At 44.8% G+C, this 25,581-nt stretch overlaps 1 protein-coding gene across 1 annotated transcript in view; it reads right to left on the bottom strand.

Annotated features, from left to right (window-relative positions):
* The window catches only part of LOC146197548 (uncharacterized), a 73,157-nt gene that overhangs the window by 34,318 nt on the left and 13,258 nt on the right, over positions 1-25,581 (bottom strand). Inside the window, exons 3-8 of the mRNA XM_084597197.1 lie at positions 24,991-25,057; positions 23,259-23,434; positions 20,117-20,195; positions 12,817-13,009; positions 9,083-9,193; positions 7,853-7,958 (exon numbers count right to left, since the gene is read on the bottom strand). Of these exons, the coding sequence (XP_084453323.1) occupies positions 7,853-7,958; positions 9,083-9,193; positions 12,817-13,009; positions 20,117-20,195; positions 23,259-23,434; positions 24,991-25,057 (732 nt within the window). The remainder of the gene's footprint in view (positions 1-7,852; positions 7,959-9,082; positions 9,194-12,816; positions 13,010-20,116; positions 20,196-23,258; positions 23,435-24,990; positions 25,058-25,581) is intronic.

Here is a 25,581-nt window from a genome sequence, read left to right as displayed (position 1 = left end):
GCCAACCACCTGTGCCGCTTACGGCTGCCACTCTCGAGGCGTGCCGGGATGCAAGATGCGTTTTGTTAGGTTTCCTTCGGCGAGCCGCGACCTGCAACGGCGTGAAGCTTGGATTAGGGCAACCAAGCGTCAAGACGTGAATGGGCGACCTTGACAGCCGACTGCGTGCTCTCGACTGTGCGAAAAACACTTCGTTACAGGTATGTATGCATCTAAAGGAAATGTGCACGATGAAAAGTATCTACCGGAGTTTGCACCAAGCCTGTAACCCACCAGTGATAGCCGCAATGAGCATTTGTTCGGGGCATCTGATGGCGATGTATTTTGTCGTTTGTTTTATTTATGTGCGAAGGGGCCGGGTAGCGCAGATATCACAGGTGGCTGTGTGCGCTAGACCGTAATATTTAGCATGTTTTATCGCGACTGCCGCCTGACGAAAAAGAAGAAAAAAAGGGTGTTTGTTGTGATGCACCACCATTAGCGAGCCGAGTGGTTGAGCTGGTCATGAGGCTCGCGAACGGCAGTGCATTAAAACGCCGTATTTTTTTTTTCTTGTTAGTGAGGTGGCAGTCACGATAAAACATGATAAATATTGCGGCCTAGCGCACACAGCTGCCTGTGATATCTAAGCTACCTAGCCCTTTCGCACATAAAGATAAGAAGGGACAAAATACATCGCCTTCAGGCCCCTGTGCAACTGAAGCAATCACGCACCGAAGAAATCCTCATTGCAGCTATCACTGGTGCGCTACAGCCTGGGTGAAAACTCCAGTAGGTACTTTTCATCATGCCTATTTCGCTTAGATGCATACATACCTGTAGTATCTGTGTTCTTGCCGCTCGGAGCATATGACGCACTTGACACTTGCACGACGCACAGTATTTTTTTTTTTAAATTAAAGGCTCGCCTTCGTGCACGCCAAAGCATCCGGACTTTGTTCCTTTAATGTACGCAATCAGATGCACTTCGTTAGGGAGCTTGATAATCGTCGTCTTCGTCCAACCGTTTGCAATGGCAAGGAAACCGCCCGACACAATAAATGAGTCTCCTGGAGGGTTCATGCTCGTTCACTTGCAGAGTGGATCGCTCTGAACGTAGAACAGGGTTGGTTCCTGACCGAGATGCGCATCCGATATGTAGGAGATTCACATGTGTCACCAAGTTGATTCCGCAGAAATCGCGGCGGAGGCAGAAATGAACGTTGGAGATCCTTTCACAACAGAATGACCATTCTCTGCGCACCGAGAACCTTTTCACCACTGCGACCACATCCGTTCTGACTCCTGAGGACAGAAACCGGCTACAGCTCTGAATCATCCATTGCCAAAAAATGCAGCGCGTTTCCTGCAGGTGTGCATTCCGGCCGGGACAATGCCCTTTTCACGGTGGATGAAATCCTATAGCTGCACGGTTGTAGATGACGCGAGGAGGAAGCGACGCCCATTGCACCATGCCGGCGCCGCGGTGACCGCATTGTGCTCGGTAACTCAAGACACCCCGCGCATATGCGTCGCTCAAAGTCACAGGAGACGATTCACCTAGCTCTGCAGCATCAACAAACCCCTGGCTGCTTTGCCCTTTGAGATCCCCCTCTCTCTCTCTGCCCCCACGCTCTCCTGTCTGCCGAAAACCTGCACGCTGAGAGCGTCTCATTCTGTCCCGTCGAACACGGCCTGCGCTACACGCTCTTACAATATGAATATAGTATATGCGTACGTGCGTTATGAGTGGATTGTGAAAACGCTCTACCTTCCCCCATACTGCGTGAACAAGATATGCTGCATATACTGTCACTACTTTCCGCTCCGAGGCCAAAAAAGAGGGGAAGCTTTCGCTTTCTACCAGCGTTGGCGTGGCCATTTCGTATGGTGTGCTTTCGATTCGTCTGCTACACTGCCGCTCAATGTGTTTCCCGCCCGCTCCCGCATGATGGCGCCACATCCTCGCGCAAAAGGCGGATTGTCAAAAACAAAACTGCTGCATAATCGAGGCCTCCACAGCTTCTTTCAGCGGGCAGTATGGTCAGATTTGGAGCTTCTCCACTTGTGCCACCGCATATAAGGAAGTTTCAGCGCGCAAGTGGCAAACAGCACGTGAAGGATGAGCAGTTTCGGAATGCTGGAAGAACAAATGTCCCATGGAGGACAGAAGCATGATTTGTACTGCCGAGACGTGACACCTAACGAACAAAAAGAAATTGACAAGGTAATTATTGTTCTTAACGGAGTGTACCTGCAGAACCTGTAGCAGGCTGATCAGTGTGACCGATAGCTGTGGTTGCGCAGGCTGGCGGCAAAGCCCCAAAAACGAAACTATGTGGCTGGAGGTTGCCCTGTCAGCCTGTCGATTGTCAATGTGCCAACCATCGCGTGCATGGCAGTGAGGTGCAGGAAACAGTAATATGCAGTTCAAGCTCAAGGACGAATATCTGGGCAATCGCTTGCCGAGCCAGTCATACCTTAAAATGGTGCCACTCAGGAGCCTGGCCGAATTAAACGATGCCAGCCAAGGGCCGTCCGAACAAACGAGCTTCCGACACCACCGAACAGGCACTTGCCAGGGCTCGAGCGGCACTCAAAATTACCGAATTAGTGGTGGCCAAATTAACGAGGTTTTACTCTAGTGTAACCCACTTATACCGATACCATATATGGTTATAACGATCGAATTCTTTGGATTTACCAATTTTCCCAATAATAAATAAACCCTATATAATGCTTCAATTATCGCCAATATATCGGATACAAAAATTGCTTTCTGGCCACTCAGAAGATGTTTATTGCGAGAACTTGTTTGAATGTTAGATAAAAATAAAACTTTACTGAAAATCGGCATATGTACCACAAATGGACCAGCGTGGGAAAATTTGTGAAAGTGCAGCTTTAAGAAATTGGGGCTATAATCATTGCAATCGCTGAAAGGAGATGGGGAAACGCTGGCTTAGCTGCCATCATGCAAAGGGTGCAGCGACACTCTGATCTCTTGATCGTGTGCTGAAAGATGGGCGTCGACCAGGCGCAAGACAGTATTTCTCGAGGTTAAACAGCAAGTTTCTTGAGATTTCTGACAGGGTTGCAAGCTTGAAAGCCTCACAAAAAATATTCTCACAGTTGTCTATTTAAATTATTGTCAAGGATGAGTAGTTACGTGCACGCAAAAGGACTGCCGCCAGTGTACGCGAAACTGAAAGCAATGAACAGAACGATTTTCAACTTTTCAACTTCAGCCGCCACACAAGCAAGCATAAATTGATAAAGTTATAAACCTACATGCATAAAAACATCCTGGGTGTGTTTTCTGCTTTTTTTTTTACGTATCCAGATATAACCATAATCAGTTATATCGATAGGCCTTTCCAGTTTTCTCAATACATTTATAAGAGGACTGCACTGCACACCTCTGAAGGCAACAGTGGCAGCACAGTGGCAGCACTGTGGCGATGTTTTTGCAATAACTTTGCTTTGAAAATAACCTGATCATTGTTTGTACAGTTGCTTGGCTTGGTTCATAGGGTTTAACATCCCAAAGCGACTTGGGCTATAAGAGACGCCGTAGTGGAGGGAATTCTGGGAAGGAATTCCGGAAATTTCAACCACCTGGGGATCTTTAATGCACTCCGAAATTGAACAGAGCATGGGCACCTTCCTTTTTACCTCCACCGAAGCGTAGCCACCCTGGCCAGGATTCGATCCCGTATCTTGTTTGCACAGTTATAACTGACTAGTCATATTTCTATATATAACAATATAAGAGGATAATGTTTTATTTATTTTGGGAGGCTTGAAATACTCAGTGCGTTTAAGCAGGGGTAGGTAATACAGTAGACTCGCGATAATTCAAACACTGATAACTCGTACTTTCGGTTAATTCAAACAAAAATCAAATCGTTCGTTGGTTCGTCATGTTTTCAATGTATTTCAACGCCACTTAATTCAAACACCACAATTCGGTTCATTCGTACTTTTTGCTTGTCCATACCGAAAAATTATCGGCTATCGTTTCTGCCACTGGCGAAAAATCCGAGTTCTTATAACACTACAACAGTGGAAAATGTGAAAATAAGCGCACTATGAAAAGAAAAGAAAGCGAAGAAGAGCCTAACAAACAAACATTCGAAACGAAACAAAAGCCTCCCGAAGGACGCTGCTCAACTTTTTGTGGCTTGCTAGCCAGTTCAATGGAGAAAATTTGAAATTAAAACTACACTTAACCCTCAAAACTTGTGGAAAAGACGACTGTCTGCCTGCGCTTATCTAAATTCTCAAAACTGCAGAAGAAAAAAAGGGGGATGCGAAAGTGACGTGAGTAGCGTCGGCCAACTGCGAATCACGTGACCGCTCGTGCCTTTCTTTCTCTGGTCGTTTGCCCGCGTCGGTAGCACCATGTCTCCGCGAGGGAAGTATCGGACGCTCTCTGTGAAAGAAAAAAATTGACAGCCATAGAAGAAGTTGAGGCTGGAACGAAGAAGACTGCTGCGGCATTGATGTATGGTATAACGAAAAGTATGCTGACAACAATTGTGAAAGCGAAAGACAAGCTGCGAAACAACGCAAGTTGCTTAGCTTCTGACAGAAAAATGCTTAGGGAGGCGGCGCATCCAGAGCTCGAGAAGGCGGTTCTCCTTTGGCTTAAAAGAACTGTCTGTGCGCTTTGGAATTGACGATTTCAAGTGTAGTGATGGATGGGTGTCGCGATTCAAGGAGCGACATGACCTCGCTTTCAAAACTGTAAGTGGAGAAACGGCAGCGGTGAATGAGGCGGTTACTACCGACTGGCAGCAGACGAGTCTTCAGAGCCTATTGCTTGAATACTGCCCGGCTGATATTTATAATGCTGATGAATTTGGACTATTCTTCAAGTGCCTGCCTCAGCAAACAATGTGTCGCAAGGGGGAACGTTGTACCGGTGGTAAGCTGAGCAAGGGGCGACTCACAGTCATGGTTTGTGCCAATATGGATCGTAGCCACAAGCCCGAAGTTTTCGTTGTGGGCAAATCAAAGCATCCGAGGTGCTTTAAAGGCGTCCGAACCCTACCCATTTCATATGCAGCCAATTCACTTGCGTGGATGACGCAATCTTTGTTTGAAGAGTGGCTGCGGAAGCTTGGTGTGGTGCTCAAGAGCGATAAAAGATATTTATTGTTGACAACTGTCCCGCTCACCGTGATGTTGAGGGCCTGGAGACAATTCGTCTTGAATCCCTCCCGCCAAACACAACTGCTGTTCTCCAGCCCCTGGATCAGGGGGTGATCAAATGTCTGAAGATAAACTACAGGAGGCTACTCCTTAAGAGGATGCTAATATGCATGGACAATTCCATGTCGTACAGCGTAACATTGCTGTCGTCGGTGGGAATGCTAGCTGACGGATGGAGTGCAGTAAAGTCAGCAACGATATGGAACTGCTTCCAGCATGCCTTCTGAATACCAAGCTACAGCAGTGATACTTTGCCTGACTGCGCTCAAAATGAAAATGAAGACTGCCTCCAAATGGAGAGCGATGATGCAGGGCTAGTGCTTTCTGCCCTCCAAGCACACAACATAGCTGCTGACCTCAGTGAATTTGCCCTCTGCGTATGCAGGGAAGACACTCTGGACGACTTGGTAGCTGAGGTACTGCCAGCACAGTACAGCAGCGAAAATGAAGAGGAAGAATCAGAAGAGCAATCCTCTGTGACAGCAGCACAAGCTTTCAACTACCTTGCCGGGGTCCGGAAATTTCTGACAGCAACAGAAAATTCTGAAAAAAAACTGGCTGCTTTTACTGGAATAGAGAACTTTGTTCTGAATGCACATGTAAAAAAGAAGCAATCATTAATTCATGATTTCTTCAGACAGTCTAGTCAGCCATAGATTTTCGATAAACTTGTTTTGGATCCTTCACCTCTGCTGTTTTTATTGTGTAATAAAAGAGTATACTTAATTATAATGTGCACTGTAATCTTGCTTAGAGTCATATGTGCGAGAACTTCCGATAATTCAAACAAAATCCTGGGGTCCCTTCGAGTTTGAATTAATGAGAGTCTACTGTATGTGAGAAAATACGGCAATGTGTCCCTGTGAATGCTTTAAAAATTAGAATTCTCAGCAACATTACACTTGCTCAGCGTGGACAGGGACACTTAATTTTTTATCTTGTCGCCTTCTTCTTCTGGGGCATTATTGTCTAATGCTCCCTTTTTCCACCTTGGAAGTTGGGTCAGCATGAGGGCAGCATGAGACCCAACGCGAGTTTCATCTCAGCGTTAGCGCGGAATGCGATGCCGGTACCGAGTTCGTGATTGTGGACATGAAAGTGTTAAGAAATTTTATCGCGCACACGAAGCGCAGAAACTGCGGCGAGATCACGAACGGTCAACCGCTGGAGTGTCGCAATGGACTTCAACTGTAGCTTAGCTCGCCGCTCGCAGCTCGATAATCGCGCCGGCAGCGGCCAGCGCGATTATTCCTGCTTTTTGTCGCATACTACTCTCACGCTGCGCATCTGCCTATTTTACAGAGTACCCAACTCACGTGCATATTGCTCCTTCTATTGTGGCAGCTCTGCCATGCGCTGGCGTCAAAATAATATATTGCACCTCAACTTGCGGCGCGGCCGCGGTGGGGGCAGCGCTGGTCAGCACGCGCACACACACACACAACAAAAAAAAAAAATCTGCGTGAATAACATACTTGCTGTGCGCCAGCTTAACCCTTTCACTGTCGGCTGTTTCTGACCGGGACGCACCCCCAGTGTCGGCTTGGTTTCAGAGAACGAGCATATCAGGGAACGAGCATAAAGATTTATTTTGCATTATGATGGGTATACAAATAAATTAGTCAATGCAATTTGCACACTCAGTGTTCTGCAGGTGTTTAAATAAACATCATCATCATCAGTGACTATAAATGATATATGATAAAATAAAAAAAAACACGCTCAATACTTCTTCAGAGTGTGGTAGATCCTGAGTCCGAATCCGAGCTTGGCTGGTAATCAGAACCCGAAGACCCATCGCTCCAGTCAGCCGTCGAAGGTCCCGCGCGGTCCGCTATCCGAAAGTAAGCGCGCGCGGAGGGCGCACATTCAGTGGCCAGCACAAGGGAGAGAAACGGCGCGTAGTGAAGTCGAAAGCGAAAAAGATGGAAAGAGGCTAAAACACTCGTGTGCTGCTGCTGCTAACGGCAAGCTGTCCTCAAGCGAGGGCGCGTGGAGAGAGCGAATGCAGCAATCGAGTCATATGTCAGTCGGAGAGAGGCAACCGCGTGCGGCCCTGAACTTGCCACGCCGTAGCGGAAGCGCGACAAAGAATAAAAATAAAAACCTCCAAACCTGCCGCAGATGGCAGAACAAACTTTGAACCCATAACCGCACGCGCGCGCCGAAGGATCTCGAGAGAGTAGTGTCACAGAGCGACCACGCCACCTCCCACGAGCAAAGAACGGGTGGGCGCGGTCGCACCATACTCTTCCATATATGTGTCATATCGGCGCGGAGCGAGCATATCAGCTTGTAGAAAGATTCAACAGATGGCGGAGCAACTCCAAGCGCGGTAGCTTTACGGTGAGGCGCGAAGATTTGAACGCAAGATAGAATACGTACGGGTACGTTATTGACACTGCGGGGAGGAAACGCAAATGCGTACCGGTACGTTCGTGACAGTGAAAGGGTTAAAATGGAAATGCACTGCAGAATATATCCTGCCATTTTCCCTGACTTCACAAAATTATTGGTGGTTTCCCTGACATTTCTTTGATTTTTCCCGGTGCATGAAATTTCCCTGACAATTCCCGGTTTTCCCGGTTGCTAGACACCCTGCAGGATGTCATCCAGTACTTTGACTATGTGACATGCAAGGCAGAGAGTGACTTACTTGTGCTCGAGTGTCCAAATGAGCTTCACAGGTCGCCTGTTCATGCCTGTGCCACAGGAACTGAGGCACATGAAGCGGAGGCGATAGACCGTGTACAGCACTTGAGCTAGAGAGGCACAGCACCCAGCACGTAGAAGACCAGCGACAAAAAAAAAGAGAGAAAAAAAAAGGAGGGGGGTTGGTATACTGCGAACCAGAGCAGCAGCAAGTAGAGGGAATACCAATGGCAAGGACAAAAAAAGTCCTAAACAAAAGTTGATGCTCCTTTTCAACCACAGTCCAAACAGTTCCAGGAACTAGGTAGTGTACTTGGTACAAAGCACTTCCTCTCGACAAACTCATGGTCGGCCAACTTTCATTCACTGGCTTTCCGCATGATCGCCAACATTCCACAGTGTTATGGCGCTATGCATACTACTTTTCGTGGGATGGTGACACTGTGGCACACACGTGGGTTAGGGCGCCTCAAAGCAATGGCAACAAAAGCAATGACAAAGAACAAGGCGACCTGATTTCACATTCCAAGAGTCGCTAACGAAGTTCGCGCTTGTAGTACCTATTGTTTTGTACACGAAAGCATTTGCCAGTGTGATCACTTTTAAGTAGTAGCATTGACAACATGCAGTTTGACATAATGGTGGCGGAACAATTTGCACACAAGGTAACTAGTACTGTTCATGCCTTTTCCCATTTCTAGCCTGCAATAGATGATTTCAAAGTGATATTTTCTCACTTTACAAGTGTTCTCGGACAGCTAAAATTATCCATTGAATAATACGGAAACCCTTAGTTTTGGCTCTCTGTGTCGCTTTTCTGCTGCGCGGTGCAATTTAAAACCTCTCTGGAGCATTGTAAGGTGATCTGCATATATTGTTTATATCATGGAGTCAGCGTCGCACACCCCCGTCCCGCTGAAGCAGCATGTTTCCTCCAAGTCTGATACAAGTATGGAGAAGTTTTTGAGCAATGAGAGTAGCAGGGACACAGAAGGCAACTTCAGCTCATCAGATTTTAGCCCAGACAACGAAACTGTACCAAACAGATCTGGAATGCCAACAAATTTTCTTCTCCAAAATCGTTCCACAGTTCTTGCGAGCCGACGTAAACATATCCTGTGAGTTAAGAAGATCATATTCCTGATCTGTGGGGTGTAAACGCTTTCAGGAGGGATCACTTGCCAACAGCCACAGAGAGAAAAACTAAGAAAATGCCAAGAAAAACTGTGAGTACCTTCAGGTTTCTCATATTGGACCACGATGCTATGACGCCCAGCTTGGTTCTCACAGTATTGAACACTGTGGTGGTCGCATGTGATAAGATGATCCAGCGGAGCTTTGTCCCCTGCAGAGAAGCCATGTTCAAATCTTGCGTCGTCACCTACAGTGCACAGCATTTTAGAACTATCAACAGTGGTCTTAGCACATCCAGCCAAGGAAGATACAAACCCCAATGAATGTCCAACCGAAGCGTTTGGGGCTAATTTCATATTTTTACCGATACTCGGCCTCTAACAACGGTCATTTACAAGCTGAAGGGCAGTGGTCGTACAACCCGAAAGTCATGTAAAAATACTGGGAGTCTCCCGGGCAAATTGGTAGGGATCAGAGGTATGCATTTACAGTACACTCTCATTAATTCGGCATTCCAAGAGACCTGAAGAATGTTCAAATTATCTAATTGGCCTAACAAAACTGATAAAAACAGTTTGCACCACAGTAATGTTATCTGATGAACACCTGTATATAATGGAGGTCTGTATCTAAAATGAAACCCAATACCCAAGTGTGAGCGACAATTTTTCCCAGTTTCACCAAGTGCTCTGCTTCGTGCACACTGTCAGTTACATGGAATAAGTGCTCCAATTGTAAAGGCCTCGACTAACACATTCGCACTGCTATGCACCAGCAGTTGTGCCTATTCACAAAACAGCACCATCACAATTTGGGGATGCTTCTAGGCACAGTCCACACGGTGAATTGTGGTTTTAGCCTACTGGAAGCAGCATGTGAATTGCACTCGCAGGGTGACGTTAAGTTCAGAAAAACGTGAAACCATGTGACTGACCTTTATTCTGAAAATGGGAAACTCCCTGACGTTGTCGTGCCTGCCATTGAGCGCATGATGTGCATGGATACCATTGTTCCATGCAATTTAACTTAAAGGGACAGAAAACTGGCTGAAAGATGCCATGAGGTTATGGTGGAGATGAAAAGATCTTGCCTCATATAGTACAGGGTAAGCACTACAATATCAAAGAAAAAAGGCTTTATATTTTGATTTGCCATTGAAAATCGCATAAAAACAGCCGAGGCAGTGTAGTAGCCCACGTGACTAGATCTCAGCAAAATATAGCTGATTTTCGTAACTGCACACTGTTTTTGTTTCTTCTAGGAGTACTTGTCATATTTTGCGGTTCCTCCAGTGAGTCCTTAAATAAAAACCACCTGTCCTTTCTCATCGCTGGAGGCCTGCTTTCAGCTTTTGCCACTAGATGGCGCCACAATGTTCCGAATTCCGTGAATGAAGCGATGATTGTGCCCCCTAAAATTTTCGGCGATGAGGCGCTCGTTATTATGTCGTAACAGCTTTGAGTGTGGAAACTTAAAAGGACGCTACTCTACGCAAAAAATATCTAATTACTGTTTGGCGAGTGAAATATATATACCTGCTTTCTGTACGTGCTTTTTGTCGACCACCAGTCGTCATCATGGTCGCTGCTCATGGTTTCCAGCATTGGACTACATAAAAACGGGTGCATGCACTGATAGAAAAATTCTTGGTAAAATTTTCTACAGCGTTTCTACCAAAACCACTATGGAATCGAACATTTTAGACATCAATCTTTTCATTGCGCCGAAAAAAATTCCAGTCCTAAATTGCACTGTTCTGTCCCTTTAAGGAAGGTCTTTGGTTATCGCTGCCTGCACAAGTCGTATGCTGACGTGATTCTAGAATTAACCAGAGTCAGCCTCTCCAAAGCCCGAATTAACAAGAATCTGACATCACAGACTTTTACTTACACAGGGTATTGGTTGGGACCTCGCTTCTAGTTGTATCTGAATTAAAGGGGGATGCGACCTTTGAAAACAAAACAAAACAAAAAAGACTCGAAGTAATCGATTTTTGGAAGATTATATATTCCGGTAGAATGTCTTATAAAGTATTCTTTCTGTAATTATCAATGCCGAACGCGTCGTGGAAATACTAGAAATTATTTATATAACAAGCGGCGGCACCCGCAGTGCTGCGAGCAAGCGCCAAAAATTCCTAAATTACGCGCGTTTGCCATTCCTCTCCCGCAGAACCAAGCGCCGTCATCTTGGCCTTTTTTGTTTGCTCATTCTTGCGCTTTCTTTTGGCAACCTCGGTGGCAGCGACGCAGTCGAGGAATAGCTTGCTTCTGATTGGGAGCCTTGAGGCGGCTTTTGATTTTCCCACGCTCAAATTAAAGGCGATTGAGCAAAGCGCGCGCTCCACAGCAGCGCGGGGAATTGGAAGACTGCAATTGGCTGCTGTGCCCGCTGACGCAATGGCCTCCGCCAGCTGCCCCCGCGCGTTGTCTGCTCTAGCTCTATGCTCTCGTTGTTGCCTGTCTTTGTAGTGCGATCCCTTCGCCTTTCGCCATTGTTGTGATCACCATCTTTACGATCTCTCGCCATGCACTCTAAACGGTTATGTGCAACGTGTCAAACGTTGCGTGATCGCTCACGATGCCTTGAGGTGCGACATGCGTCCAGTGCACGAAAGCGAAGGCCATCCACATGGCGAAGTACGCCGCCAAAGACTGCTCGACATCTGCAGCATCCTAACAAGTAAATTTAGAAAAAAGGGCCTTGTCTTGACCTGTGACACCTATTCAAAAATTACCACAATAAATTTCGCCAACACATTCTGCAAATTCTCCAGGCCAGGACCCACATGACCCATATGATATACTCTTGTAACTTGAGAACTCTGTGCACAGCTCTATGAAACTCGGTATTTATTCAGATATCCATGCTATGAGCCTACCCTAAAAATTTCATTGAGATATCTCGACAAACAAAAAAGTTAGCGTTTTCTTAACATTCTAGGGGCGTTTTTTGAGAATCGCTTTTCTGCCTAATGTGACTGCTCGAGACAGCCGTACCTCGAGAACTGCTTATCATATTTTCATAAGGTTTCTTTAATTGTATACCTCAATCAATTTCTGAGGGCAAGATAATTGCATTTTTTCAAGTCACTGTGTCTGGAATTAATGACAATTAAAATCTGGTTAATGCAGGTCTGATTAATAAATCTGATTTTGGGACTGTGCTAAAATTTTTCAGCGAGGAAATTCGGAAAAAGGGCATTGTTTCGCTCTGGGGTAGCTATCTAGGAATGACCATAACAAATTTCCCAGTGCCGACACGTTTTGCAAATTCTCCATGCCTGTCCTAAGTGACATATGTAAACCATATTGATATCTCTAACTTGAGAACCAATGAGCCCAGATTCACGAAACTTGGTAGTTCTTCAAATGTTTGTACTATGAGACTACCCTGAAAATTTCCTTCAAATATCTCAATAAATAAGAAAGCTGGTGCTCAAGAGTAGCTTCCCCCTAAACGAGATTTTACAGTAGATGGGTATCTTTTTGACGCCTGGTGCAGGAGCAGTTAAACTTATTGCTTTCAATTTATTGTTCAATAATTACAACTTGTGATGAGTACGAATAGTCTGTTCAAATTAATGAGACCCATTTTGATGATTGCAAAGTGATATTAAAAATAAACTGGCTTTCAAGTTACACAAGATCAAATTTTCTAGCGCTTACTATAGAGTTCATGCATACCAACATCCCTTCTGTGGCCTAGTAGTACATTGCCATTGCCTCCAACGACCACAGTTGCAACACTGGCATGATTCAAGCTCCTTGCTGTAGGAATAAGCATGGCAACATGGCACAACACCAAGCAAGACCTTCAAGATGGCAGGCTCACCAGGCTTCTTCTCTTTCTCTGCCTCTGCAATGTGAACCAGGCATCGCTTCACTACTTTTTCGGCATCATTTGGTTGCGAGTAGACGGCCATTACACGAACCACTGTGCCCGGTGGCGGAGTCTCATTTACGTAGACATGGAAAGGGCACACTGCGTTCATGTTCGCAAATAGCTTGCGGCGATTTTCATCATACTGCAAGAGAAGAGGATGGGGAATTGCAACTGGGTATGAGATGCCACACTTCAAAGCACACAAACTTACACGTCAAAAGCCCACAAAAAAGTAACTGTATGCCAAACTGTTATTACTAGTGTTGACGTAACTCTTTTTTTACCAGGAGAAAAATGGCTGTTTTCAATAGGTTTCTGACAAACCTTATTTTGCTGCAAATTACATGATAAAAAAATAGCTAAAATGCATACTGATGATGGAAATAGAACATGCATTCAAAAAAAGCTTCTTTTAACACGAATACTGAAGGCAAATATATATATATAGTATACAGTCGTGCCCCGTTAATATGACCCCCGTTAATATGGACGACCCGAATTAAGGACAGTTTTTCTGGGGACGAAACCATTTCAATGTGTTTATGCCTCGTTAATATGCAAACTCGCTGTCCGGACAATGGACAGGGGAAGAATGCACGCGCCCCCCTTGGGCCCATGTATTTTTGTCTCGTTAATATGTACAGTGCTTGAAAGAAAAAGCAGAGTAGTCCGAACGCAAGCTAAAGAAGGGCGCGCCGCCCGCGAACCTACGCGACAGCCGATACGGCGGGATGCCTGAACGAGTCCTGTAGGGTTGGAAAGAACCAAAGCCTGCGTGTTGCCGTACTAAGGGAGAAGGGGGGGGGGGGGGGGGGGGGGGCGCAAGAGCGGAGCGGAACGTGCACAGAACACCGAGGGTCAGCGTAAGAAAGACCCCGAAAGGGGGGAACCAGGAGATTTCTGGGTGCAGCGGAAGTGCCGCCGCAGTCGGGAAAACAGCAACATGTGGTTGCAATAAATTCTGCTGAACGTGAACAGAGAGGCCGGTAAAAGCGTAAGAAAGAAATGACAGGAAGAAAGACAAGTGCCTACAGTGGCGGTGGAAACTGAAGTTTTCTTTCCCAAAGCGCAATGTGTGTTCCATGAAGCCGTTAACGCTTTTCGGTGAGAGTTAGGACACACTCACAAAGTAGAGCGACAAAAGAAAGGCGACGTGCAAACACGCAACCAGGACTGGGCGTCCCGTCCTGGACGCGCTTCCCTCTCATGCAACTGACAAACTTTGCACACTAGGCGGTCCGTATGTCGGCTTCGCTTTGAGTCAACGATGCGGCCTTGACAAGGTCTGAGCCCGTCGTAGTCGGCTAGCCGCCGTTCTAAAGCTTGCAGTGTTTGTTTTATGGGAACACATAAAAACGAAGCCAAGAAGATGGGATGTTCGATAGCCCTCTGCATAGCAGCTTGCCAACTTGACTCCCTTGCTTTCTTACAGAAACAGTACAAGGCAAAAAAAGAAAGAATCAGAACGGAAAGGCAGAAAGGTTAACTAGGCAAAAAAGTGCACAGCATCAGGAGCTTGTAGTCCCCAACTTGAGTCTGGTTTTTGGCAAGGCGGGAGTTAAACGTAAAAGAACAGAGCTGAACGTAGACGGGAAGAAATCTGTGAATACAATTAAGCGGCAAAAGCCATCTCAGTCAATCCAAGCTGCGAGGGACTAGTATCGACAGCTCAGCTGTTTTCTCGCCTCAGGAGAATCTCAAGCAGCTACTTAGCGGCTACTTTGCTCAGTGAAGAGGCCATTTTGGAAGTGGCGGTGAGTAGAGAATCAGACGCTGATTCATCGGCCAGTGAGGAGTTCGTGCTCGAAAGTTCGACCGACACAAAGCCCAACATCACGGGTGTCATGGTAAGCGAGTCGCCTTCAGACTGCACTAAAATTTTTTAAGACAACAATGACAAGGATAATGCACTCAAAATTGCCGGTGTTGTGTGGAATTTTGAGTCCAGTGCACACCGTTATGTACAAAAGCAGTCGTTAATTACAATTCTCTTTTCTCAATAAAATCCTTTTTGTTTTTATTCATGACTCGTTATTATGGATGACTCGCTTTATGGACAGTTTTGGTCGGAAACCAAAGTGTCCATATTAACGAGGCACGACTGTATATATATAAAAAAAAATTCCGGACACAAAATTCATGCAATGTTGGGAGCGTTCCATGGCGCAACCTGAACTTCAAAGGCATTTTAGAAATAAGACGCCATGCGGAGAGAAATACAAACCACACCTAAAACAAAAATATAGTGCTTGAAGTACAAACTACATAGGGCAGCAAGTCTGTTACGGAGCTGACGGCATGAAATCTGAACTTCCAAGTTTTTCAATCACCGGTGATTGAATCACAATGACGTGGTAATGAAAGAGGTAAAAAGCTGATTATTGTTTTCCTTATATGAAAACAATAATCGACCTGTTCAATTACGGTAATCTTGGCAGTCTTGGGCTCTGCTGCAGTGCTTTGCAATTAAACATCTAAGGCTGTAGCGCGTTTCTCGACTTGCTAAAGCCCAAAATAAATTTCACATGTACCACCTCAAGTTGTATTAGCACGAACACAGAACCCGCAACTGATGCACCTCCTACCCTCTCTGACAGCGGGAACATGAGTTTATTGACGAGAAAGCATGGATAACCTCGCTGTACATGAATAGCCCAAAAAATACCGAAAAATTCGAAGAGCTGAATAAAAAACAAAAGTTATATCCATTAAAAACATCTGGTCCTTAAAATACGACTGCAACATAGTAAACATACGACCCACTAATTCCTGCACGTCTGCTCTGCCACTTCAGCTAAAACCTTGCCAGACAATGTCACCAATGATACTGGCAGCAGATACGTTCGCCCAAATGGACAGCGTTAGTCTGCAGCACCTGTCTGATCTGCACCGTGAACACTGGTGGCCCAGACGATAAATATAAAAACCCACTAATTCCTGCACGTCTGCTCTGCCACTTCAACTAAAACCTTGCCAGACAATGTCACCAATGATACTGGCAGCAGATACGTTCGCCCAAATGGACAGCGTTAGTCTGCAGCACCTGTCTGATCTGCACCGTGAACACTGGTGGCCCAGACGATAAAAATCCAACCAAGACAGTCTCGACGTCCACAAGCACCCACGTGCTTTTCCTACGTTCCATTAGTTGTGTTCAGGGTTCCCCTAGAAAAATTTTGAGGAGGACATCTGAGAACTAGTGGGATGGGGAGTGGTGGTATAAACCTAATACAGTCGAACCCGGATATATCGAACTCGAAGGGGATGGCAAAATAGTTCGATATATCGATAATTTGATATACAGAAACTGGCTTGAGACGTCACTTGCAATCGTGAAAAATGATACTGTATTTGTCGCGTAAACAATTCACTCGCATAATGAACCCAACACCACTTTTTCCCCGAAAATTAAAATAAATAAATAAAGCATTCGATGGCGCATACCTCCGTTTCGGCTGTCGCATTCACAGCTCATTTATTGGCAGCGCGCCAAGATACTGCGCAACGATAATGTCACGGCATGTCTATCTTTTGACTATACTTTTATCCTGCGGTGGCGGGGAGAAAGAGATGGCATATCTTTCATCGTTTACGTGTGCAGCCCGATAATGTTTTTTCCTGTCCACTCAGAGTTTTTACCTTTGCATGCGCATGTGACCTCAAGTGTACAAATATTCTGCTTCTCGCATGGAATAAAATCAGTTGGAAGTAAGCGCTCGTGCGTCCGTCTTTTGCTGTTGTCTGTGTGTTTTTTATGCGCTTTTCAGGTTTAACAAGCCTTTAGGCAATCAAAAAGGAAACTCCAAGTTTTTAAAAACATTCACACCTGTGATAAAAGCATTATGCACGAAATAGAAAGCTCAAAATCTGCCGATGGGCGCAGCCACGGTACGACGAGCAGAGTTCTCCGCTCTACTATATGCTTGCTCATTTTGAAACCAGGTGGCGCTGGGTGCTGATTTTAAGCAAATTTTTTTTTTTTTTTACAAAGCAGCTTAGAACTGACCAATCTAAACTGGAAAAAGGCAGAAAAAAATAGTCCTAAAAACACATCTACAGGAATAGATGGAATTCCGATCAAGCTGATTAATGAACTCGGTCCAAAAAGTAAGGAAACGTTAAAAGCTTTGGAAACAGTCATAGCGAATAAGCAAATTCCGGACAGCTGGCGGCAGAGTAAAATGAATTTGATTTATAAAGGGAAAGGAGAAAGGATGCACATAAAATCCTACAGGCCGATTACCATAACATCTGTAATGTACAGGTTAGCCATGCAGGCGGTGAAATTAAAGGTGCAAGCATGGGTTGAAAGTAACAAGATACTCGGAGAACTTCAGAACGGCTTTAGAAATGGTAGGCGCTTAGATGATTGCCTGTTCGTGCTTACCCAATGCATCGAAATATCTAGAGTGGAAAATAGACCTTTGTATTTGGCCTTCCTGGACATAAACGGGGCGTACGACAACGTAAGCAGGGAACTCCTGTGGAACATATTAAAAGAAGAAGGTATCGGTTATGAGATAATAGAGTTCCTACAGGAAATATACCGGGATAACAAAGTAGAAATTACGTGGGAAGGGATAAGAAGTACGGAGGATGTCAAAGTATGCAAAGGATTAAGACAAGGCTGTCCTCTATCACCGGTGCTGTTCATGCTTTATATGATAAACCTGGAACGGAGGATACAAGACAGTAACCTAGGTTTTAACCTGTCATATAGATTAAGTGGAAAGGCGGTAGAGCAGCGCCTCCCCGGTTTGATGTATGCAGACGATATTGTGCTGCTAGCTGAGAGTCTGGAAGAATTGCAAACTCTAGTTAAGTATTGCGGAGACGAAGGGGACGCTCTAGGCTTCAGTTTCAGCGCAGTTAAGTCGGGTCTGATGATTTTCAACGGCTCAACTGATCAGGGTCTTAAAATTCAAGGCCTTGAAATACCTAGAGTAGCAGAATATAAATATTTGGGGGTATGGGTAAACGAAGGATTGGCATACATTGGAAAGCATGAGCAATCACTTAAGGCCAAAGGGCGAAGGAATGCCGGGATAATGAAGCATAAGGCATTGTGGGGATACAATAGGTATGAGGTATTGAGGGGTATTTGGAAAGGAATTATGGTGCCCGGACTTACTTTCGGAAATGCGGTTTTGTGCCTAAAATCAGAGGTACAGTCGACATTAGAAACAAATCAGAGATCCGTTGGACGATTAGCACTAGGTGCCCACGGCAAAACTACAAACGAGGCGGTACAGGGAGATATGGGCTGGGCATCGTTCGAAGTACGGGAAGCTCAGAGTAAAATATTATATGAGGAACGCCTGAGGAAATTGGACAGTAACAGATGGGCAGCTAAGGTATTTAAATACCTGTACCTAAAAAGCGTTGACTCACAATGGAGGAAAAGAACTAGGAAACTAACTAGTAAGTATGCTAGTAACAAGGACGGAGAAATAAAGAGCATTAAGCAACAGGTGAAAAACACAGAAGGTAAAAATTGGATAAATTCGATGAAAAAAAAGCAGAGTGTGGAATTATACCGAAAGTGGAAAATGCAGATCAGGAAGGAAGATTTCTTTGATAACTCAAGAGGCAGTGCCCTACTTTTTGAAGCTAGATCAGGGTGCCTTAGAACACGCAGCTACAAAAAGAAGTTTAACAATGGAGATGACGCATGTGCTGTATGTGGAAACTCCAGTGAAACAATTGAGCATATTATACTCGAATATTATCCATCCGGAAGTTGATGCAGGCGCAATCACTGTTCCTGAAGCTCTGGGGTTTAGAGATAACAGTGGCCGAGTGAATAAACCGGCTGTGGAAACTAGCAAAAAACGGCTGGAAGATTGGTGGCTTAAAAGCAGAGAAGTGACATAATGTTAGTAATGTAGGAGCAAAATTTAATAAATAGAATGATGGTTTAGTTAACCATTCTAAATCAATAATTAGGATATATGGAGAAAAATGAGCATGATAGCTACTGCTACCACCCCGTTTCAAAGGGGACGCTCCTATATTCCATCCATCCATCCATCCAAGCGCGCCCCCTGGACAGCGCAGGTTCCCTATACATTTGAGACAGAAGTTATGAGAAAGTGACGATTTTTCGCACATTCGTCAAGTGCTTTAGTTTGTGCACACTGTCTGAGATGTTGAAGTATTGCTCCAATATCACAAGAGCCACCGCAGCCCTTTTCGCAGTGCGACGCAGTAGCAATGGTGCCTCCTCACAAACGGCCCCATTGCATTATGGAGATGCTTCATTGCAAGGACTTTGTCACACACAGTGAAGCATCATCACGCTGCAACAGTTTAGCGTACTCGAAGAGCGGAAGCAGCACATGGATGCAAGAGAGTAAAATATGAGTAGACGTTGGAACAGCGTGACGCCATCTCGAAATAAAACTACCAGCCAGTGATGCATGCTGCAACATCTAAAACATCATGACTGACCATATCACAGCCGCAGAAAGTTCTCCCTAAGTATGGCAAACTTGAAGCCCCGGTGGATGGGTGGTTGGTAAGGTATGCGGTAGGCTTGAAAGATGGGCAGCAAAACCACTGCCACTCACCACGTGGTGAGCTCTGGTGGCGTTATACTAGTATGCTATAGTTACTTGACCGGACTGGATTGGCCACTGGCTGCAAGTAGCCAATGCGGCTCTTATTTCTAGCCAAATCTAGTGCGACTGCAAACTTTCGCGGCTAGTCAGAAAATTTTGGCGCAGAGTGGAGCAACTTTACCAATTTCACACTTATGGCAAAGCTTGGCGCAGAAATATGCAGCTGTAATGAAATGGCGCAATTGGCGCAGCTGTTGCGTCCCTGCAACAAAGTAGTAGCCATAACAAGTAGGTAACTTCATTTTTAACAGCAATATAATATATAATACAATATTAATATAATAATATATTTATTATAATATCACATTTCAGATTATGTTATTTTCAAAGAAAAAATATGCAGCATTTTGTTCTGAAGTGTGTTCTGTAGTGTGCTTTTCAAATTTTGTTCTCTTTTTTAGCCATTATATAACGATAACGATAACATTTTGAAAATAACAATGTTAAAATAACCATTTCCTGCTTGCCTCTGTTTCGCACCCCAGTTATGCAACCCCCCTCATATAATACTCCAATCGAAGCTCGTGAGGTATTTGAATAAATAAAAATTAACAAGTTTCAGCTGTAATCATATTAATAAAAATAAGTGGAGGTATGCTAAGACTTTGAGCACAATGCAAATTTCTTACCGTAAAGCTCACACTTTTGGTGGACTTGGTCTGCGACGAACAGGACACATCAAATCTGTACAGGCCATCGAAGGAACTTCTGCAGGAGGCAAGAAAGGAATCATTTTTAACCTATGTAGTGCTGAACACGGCACAGGGCTTGGTGGACGGAACGAAACATGTCCGCAAACACATCAACTTATAGTACAGTCGACGACCAATTTTTCGGACACCCAAATTTTCAGACATGCTTGATTATTCGGACTTTTTCCCGGCCCCAGGACATACCTTATAAAGTCAATGTATTACACTGCTCAAAATTTCGGACACTCTAAGAACGGCTATTCGATTTTTCGGACATTCCAAGCGTCAGCCGGGCCAACTGCTCCCCATTTTGAGCGGTGTCGCCATCTTGTTTGTTTACTTTTCCTTTGATAGCCTCGAAACCGGTGTCGGCCTTGCGTGCCATTCCTCAGCTAAACTGACACAGGATCGACGCTATGCTATATAATTTTTCTAGCAGCTTCTGTTTTCGGTACGTCACTTCCGTCGCTCCTCACCTCAGTGCTTTTTTTTTATTGCGAAAGCAATACTACTTTCACTTTCAGCTCCTCGCGTGGCAAGGCCGCGAGGAGCTCGCATGTTGATGCGAGGCCTAGCGGTGTGACGTCACACCATCTGCTGTAAAAACGGGGGCGCGGCGCGCAGCCGGCCAGACGTTGCGATTGCTCAATCACCAGGCTTAACCAAGCTAAGCCTTCAGTCAACTTTTTTTTTTCTTTTAGCGTGATAGCTTCGACTGCCTGTTCCTCTGTGCCGTGCTGATGCGAGAACTACGTTCTGTCGCTACTGTGGCTCGCATTTAATCGAATCGGCTTCAGTTTTTCAAAAAGCTGTTCCCAATTTTTTTTTTTTTTTTTTGCGTGCAACGCGGCAGCGAGAAGGCATTCAACGAAGTCGGTGTTGTGATCCAGTGATTGGTGGTTGTTGTGTGCCTCGACAGTGGGAAAACCTACTTTGTCGATTTGCTTGGAGCACTTAGTACGCTTGCCGATGCGTGGAAGTCTTAACACCCACAATGCTGCGCAATTGCTTCTGCCACGCGGGATTTGTGCTGAATGACGAGTCGGCTGCCTTGGATGAGGAGAGCGTCGTCGAGCAGCTGTCAGGCAGTGAGCAGCTCATTCACGACCTTCGCACTGCTGGTGTCGAAAGACGTAGACCACGAGTTGGAACTGTGCGGAATTATTATTAAAATTAGAAATTATTCGCCAAGTACTTGTGGAGTCTGAGAGCGAAGTCGACGATGACTCACCTGCAGCAGCGCAGCCGACGCAAGCCGAGCTGATGCAAGCGAAATTCAGGAGGACCTGTTAGCACGGCAGCGGAGCGTGGTGCAGAAAAGCCTTCAAGACTTTTTCCGGCCTCAAAGTGAATAATAGGCAATAAATTGAGCTTTTTTGGTGCAAATTTGTTTTTTTGGACTGCCCGATTTTTCGGATACTTTCGTGGTCCATTGAGAGTCCGAAAAATTGGTCGTCGACTGTAAACGAATAAAACTTATAATCTCTCGTAACAATTAACAAAAATGTTGGCTCATTGTGAACACCTAGTCATCACAAAAGTCACTTGCAAAATAGGTGGTGGTGGTGAAAATTTTTTAATGTTTGTGAGGATACACATAAATCCACTGTTCCAATATAATGACCGTGATTAATTATCCCACAAGTATGTGCGCGCCGCTAGGAAAGATGGGACTTCGTCTCATCGAGGTTTTCATCTTTCTGTGGTGCAAATGTTATTGAACGTTTCCGGAGCCTTTCTATTCCACTTATTTTGCCTACGAGCATTTGTGAGGCTAACATCAGCGATTTTAGAAGAAACAACAAGCAAAACGGGCGTCAAGAGTAGTGCAATACAGCTTCGTTATATTGTGTCAGCTGAGATTTTCTTTAAAGCTGCAGAGCTACCTACTGGTGCTGTGCATTTATATAATAGCCTAGAAGTAGTTTCTCACAAAATGGAAGATATCCTGAAATGTTTATTGATGGCTGGAGGTATAAACACCGCCAACAAAATTTACCACAAGCTTCGCATGTTGATGCAGAGATCGACTGCTACGGAGTGGGTGCTTTCACCGAATATGAAACCAAACGGTGCTGCAGAAGTAGATTATTGGCATAAAGCTACCTTGCAACCCGTCACATGCTTTCATGGGCTCATGGGAACAAGACGTGCAAGCACCAGGTTACCGCAAAAAAGTGCAACTGGTTTGGCTTGCTTCAAAGATCATGCGCAGAAATGTTGACCGTGGACGTGCGCACTGGGCGTGATTTAACGACCTCCAACTGCACCTGTGCTTCACAGGACCTTCTTGTCGGTTTCTTTGCAGATTTCATTTCTTTGTCTCTTGGACGGACCCCACAGTGTGCTAATACTTTTCAGCATTAATGGTGGCCCGGTTTTTAGTTCGTCCGGTTCAACTGTCGCCAACCGCTTCTTTTCCCGGAATAGGAGGCTTGCGTTTGCACATCCCGCACGCATACTTCGTCCTATACTTCTGCACAACATACAGATGAAGCCTCAAGCAGCAGAGCAGATGACAAAAATACAGTACAGCAGCCTCGGATTCACAAACTATCAAGCAGTCGAGAAAGCGCGCACAAATGAGGCGGTACCAGACAACGCGAGAACTGGGGCGCTTTCCAGCAGCCTCTCACAGGGCGCGCTGAGCCCCATGTGAATGGCTCTGCATTCAACATTTCTACACTTATTTTTTTATTTATTTTTCTATCGCAGACACGTGGTTCCGAAGGGAGGAGTACTGTGGTGAAATTAGGTTTCCTGTGGCACAAAACTTTTCGCGATTAGCGGTATGGGTGCGGAGCTAATGCGCTTGAAAGTCGACCATTTTCACAAACATTTCGGCCAGTTTTTTTAATACCAGAAAAATATTTAGATGCACTTTGAGGCTGTTTTCGGGTGAATTTTTTTGCGGTGTGGTTGAAAAGGCCTTGTAGATTCCGAATCTGATCTTTTCTGAAATTTGATGATTTGATCCCTGCATTCCTCTCTAATCTAAAAGTTTAATACATTGTAATTTGCAACTTGTCGAATTCTGAAAGCTTCCCTTAAGGAAAAAAAAAACAAAACAAAAACCTACGTTGCAGGCAGTGCTCCTGTGCTTGGCACTGGTAGGGCAGCACATTCAATGCTGCTGTCGTGCTCCTGCTTCGGTGCTACTGTGTGCTGCTGCTGCTCCTGCTCAGTCGGCTCCTCCTCGGCAGCATGGTACTCGTCCACCTGGTTGTACACGACCATCTGGTGCTCGCTTGATTCCTAGAGGGGCCAATGAAAAAGGAAGGCACAGACTAATTTTTAGCAAAACCATGGTGGACTTAGAAAAGCCAACCGTCCTTCCTGGCACCTCTTGACATGGCTTTGGTGACACGTGTGCAGATTTCAGCAAGTACAGTTCATCTAACAAGACAGTTTTGTTCAGTAGGAAAACAGTAGTACAAGTACCAGAAGACCCATTCTGGTTCAGGTTTCATTAAAAATAGAAAGAAAACAAGACTGGCAATAAAGCATGGTTAGGCCAAAATGCTAAATGTGAATTATATGCACAACCACTTCAATTTTTCCTTGCGGTTCAGTTTGCATACTTACTAGCATACAGTCAATCTACCACACTAGGTAAAATACTACATGTTATATATGCAAAGCCCTGTTTCAACCAAGCAGCACAAATGTGCCCACATGGTCTAGGAGTAGCTGTTTTTCCCCCTGGTGGGCCCCAGTGGGTCTGACTTCCACCTCTAAGTGCTACATAAGTTGGCGGCACCCGACAACTTCCCGGCTTCGAACAGATAGCGACAGACATTAGCGAAATCAACGAACGGGGGCTGCCGCAATGCATTCAATTCTTATCTCAATAATTGGAACGATGCCCAAGCCTCATTTTAAATGTAAATACAATAGCTTCCTTTAACACCGACTGTTTTTTCTGCAAATTTTTTATATAAACTGGTGTATAAAAAGGCAGATGTAAAATTCGGTGCGTCAGGGCTGAAGTTGTAATTCTCCCCGATTGTCAAGGTGGCTGCTGGTACATGCATGTGATGCGCGAGGACTTCATTAAATCGAAACTGCACATAAAATTACTTCGTTAAATCACGAAAAAAAACAAAAAAAAAAAAACATGGTTCTTAATAGGGCAAAAATTGGGAAATTTAAACAACTCGTTACATCATGAATTTCATTACACTGAGGTTCGTCATATTGAGGCTCAACCGTACAACCATGAAATTATAATATCACTGCGCAAAGGAGTGCACAATAATTTCTTTAGGTATATTTGCAGAAGCAGTTACAATGTTTACTTGGTAAATGATGGACAGCATAACAGAAGTTAAACCCAGATATAGTAAGCATGACTCGTAATTCACGTAGCAACTTAGTATAAGCTGTTCGACTGCCCTCCAAAAAAAGAAACAAAAGAAGGGCCACTGCGCAACCCACAACTGGCTCCTGTAACCAAAAATTATTAGTGCACGCACATTCTAGAAGGCTCTTTGGTAATGAATTTGGCGGGAGCTTAGCGCAGAAAGACAGGGATGACAAGCACACTAAAGACAGAACACAAAATTACTAACAGTTGCGCTGTGTCCTGCCTTCAGTGTGTCTGTTGCCCTCATCTTCCGGCGATAAGCTTCTGGCAGATTACTGAATACTTAAAGACTCATGTGAACTTGCTTGCCTAGTAGTGTCCGAGTGCATTTCTTGCTTCAGCGCTTCTCTATGCTGCCATTCAATTTGTGCCGTGCCACACAAGAAATAGACCACGAGACAAATGAAATGCACAAATACAAATACCTGGTCTTCAAGCGCCTTACCAGAAGATCAAGGGCATCTCCACTGATGATGTATTGGTCAACTGAGTAAGCCCCTTCAGGAGCAGCACTACAAGGGGAAAAAAAAAAAAAAAAAAAAGAAAAGGTTTAACCCTCGTTACACATAAGGTCAAGCGACAGCTGTATAACGATATATATTTTAATATAGTAGGAACCCGCAATAGTAAACTGAAAGTCAAGTCCTAGTTCATCTTTCATAGACAATTCTACATTTCTTCCTATTTGTCGTTAAAAACTTGATAAAAATCGTTTAAGTATGTCTGAGATGTAGTCCTCACGAAATGCTATATCCGCACACGAGGTACCTACCCAGGATTGCGAGGCAAACTTTCTCAAAAAAGAAAAATAATTGTATGGTATTGTGTTTAATGGCGCATAAGCGGCTCTAGCATGCACCAGGCACAAGGTTGAATCTTGGGTTTAGTGGGGTATATGTATTTATTCTAGTTTTTTTAAAACGTTTGTTTCCTTTAGAAAGTTAAAGCATGACAGGTCAACAAGATCACTTTCACATAAAATCGATGCTGGATGGAACAGAATATGCTGACTGTAAAATCGAGTAAAATACTTTTT

Source organism: Amblyomma maculatum, chromosome 3, assembly GCF_055883805.1.
Source record: "Amblyomma maculatum isolate TAMU_Amacu chromosome 3, ASM5588380v1, whole genome shotgun sequence".
Classification (NCBI taxonomy): Eukaryota; Metazoa; Arthropoda; class Arachnida; order Ixodida; family Ixodidae; genus Amblyomma; species Amblyomma maculatum.
Note: the sequence above shows the minus strand (reverse complement) of the source record. Positions and strands in the feature narration are given on the sequence as shown.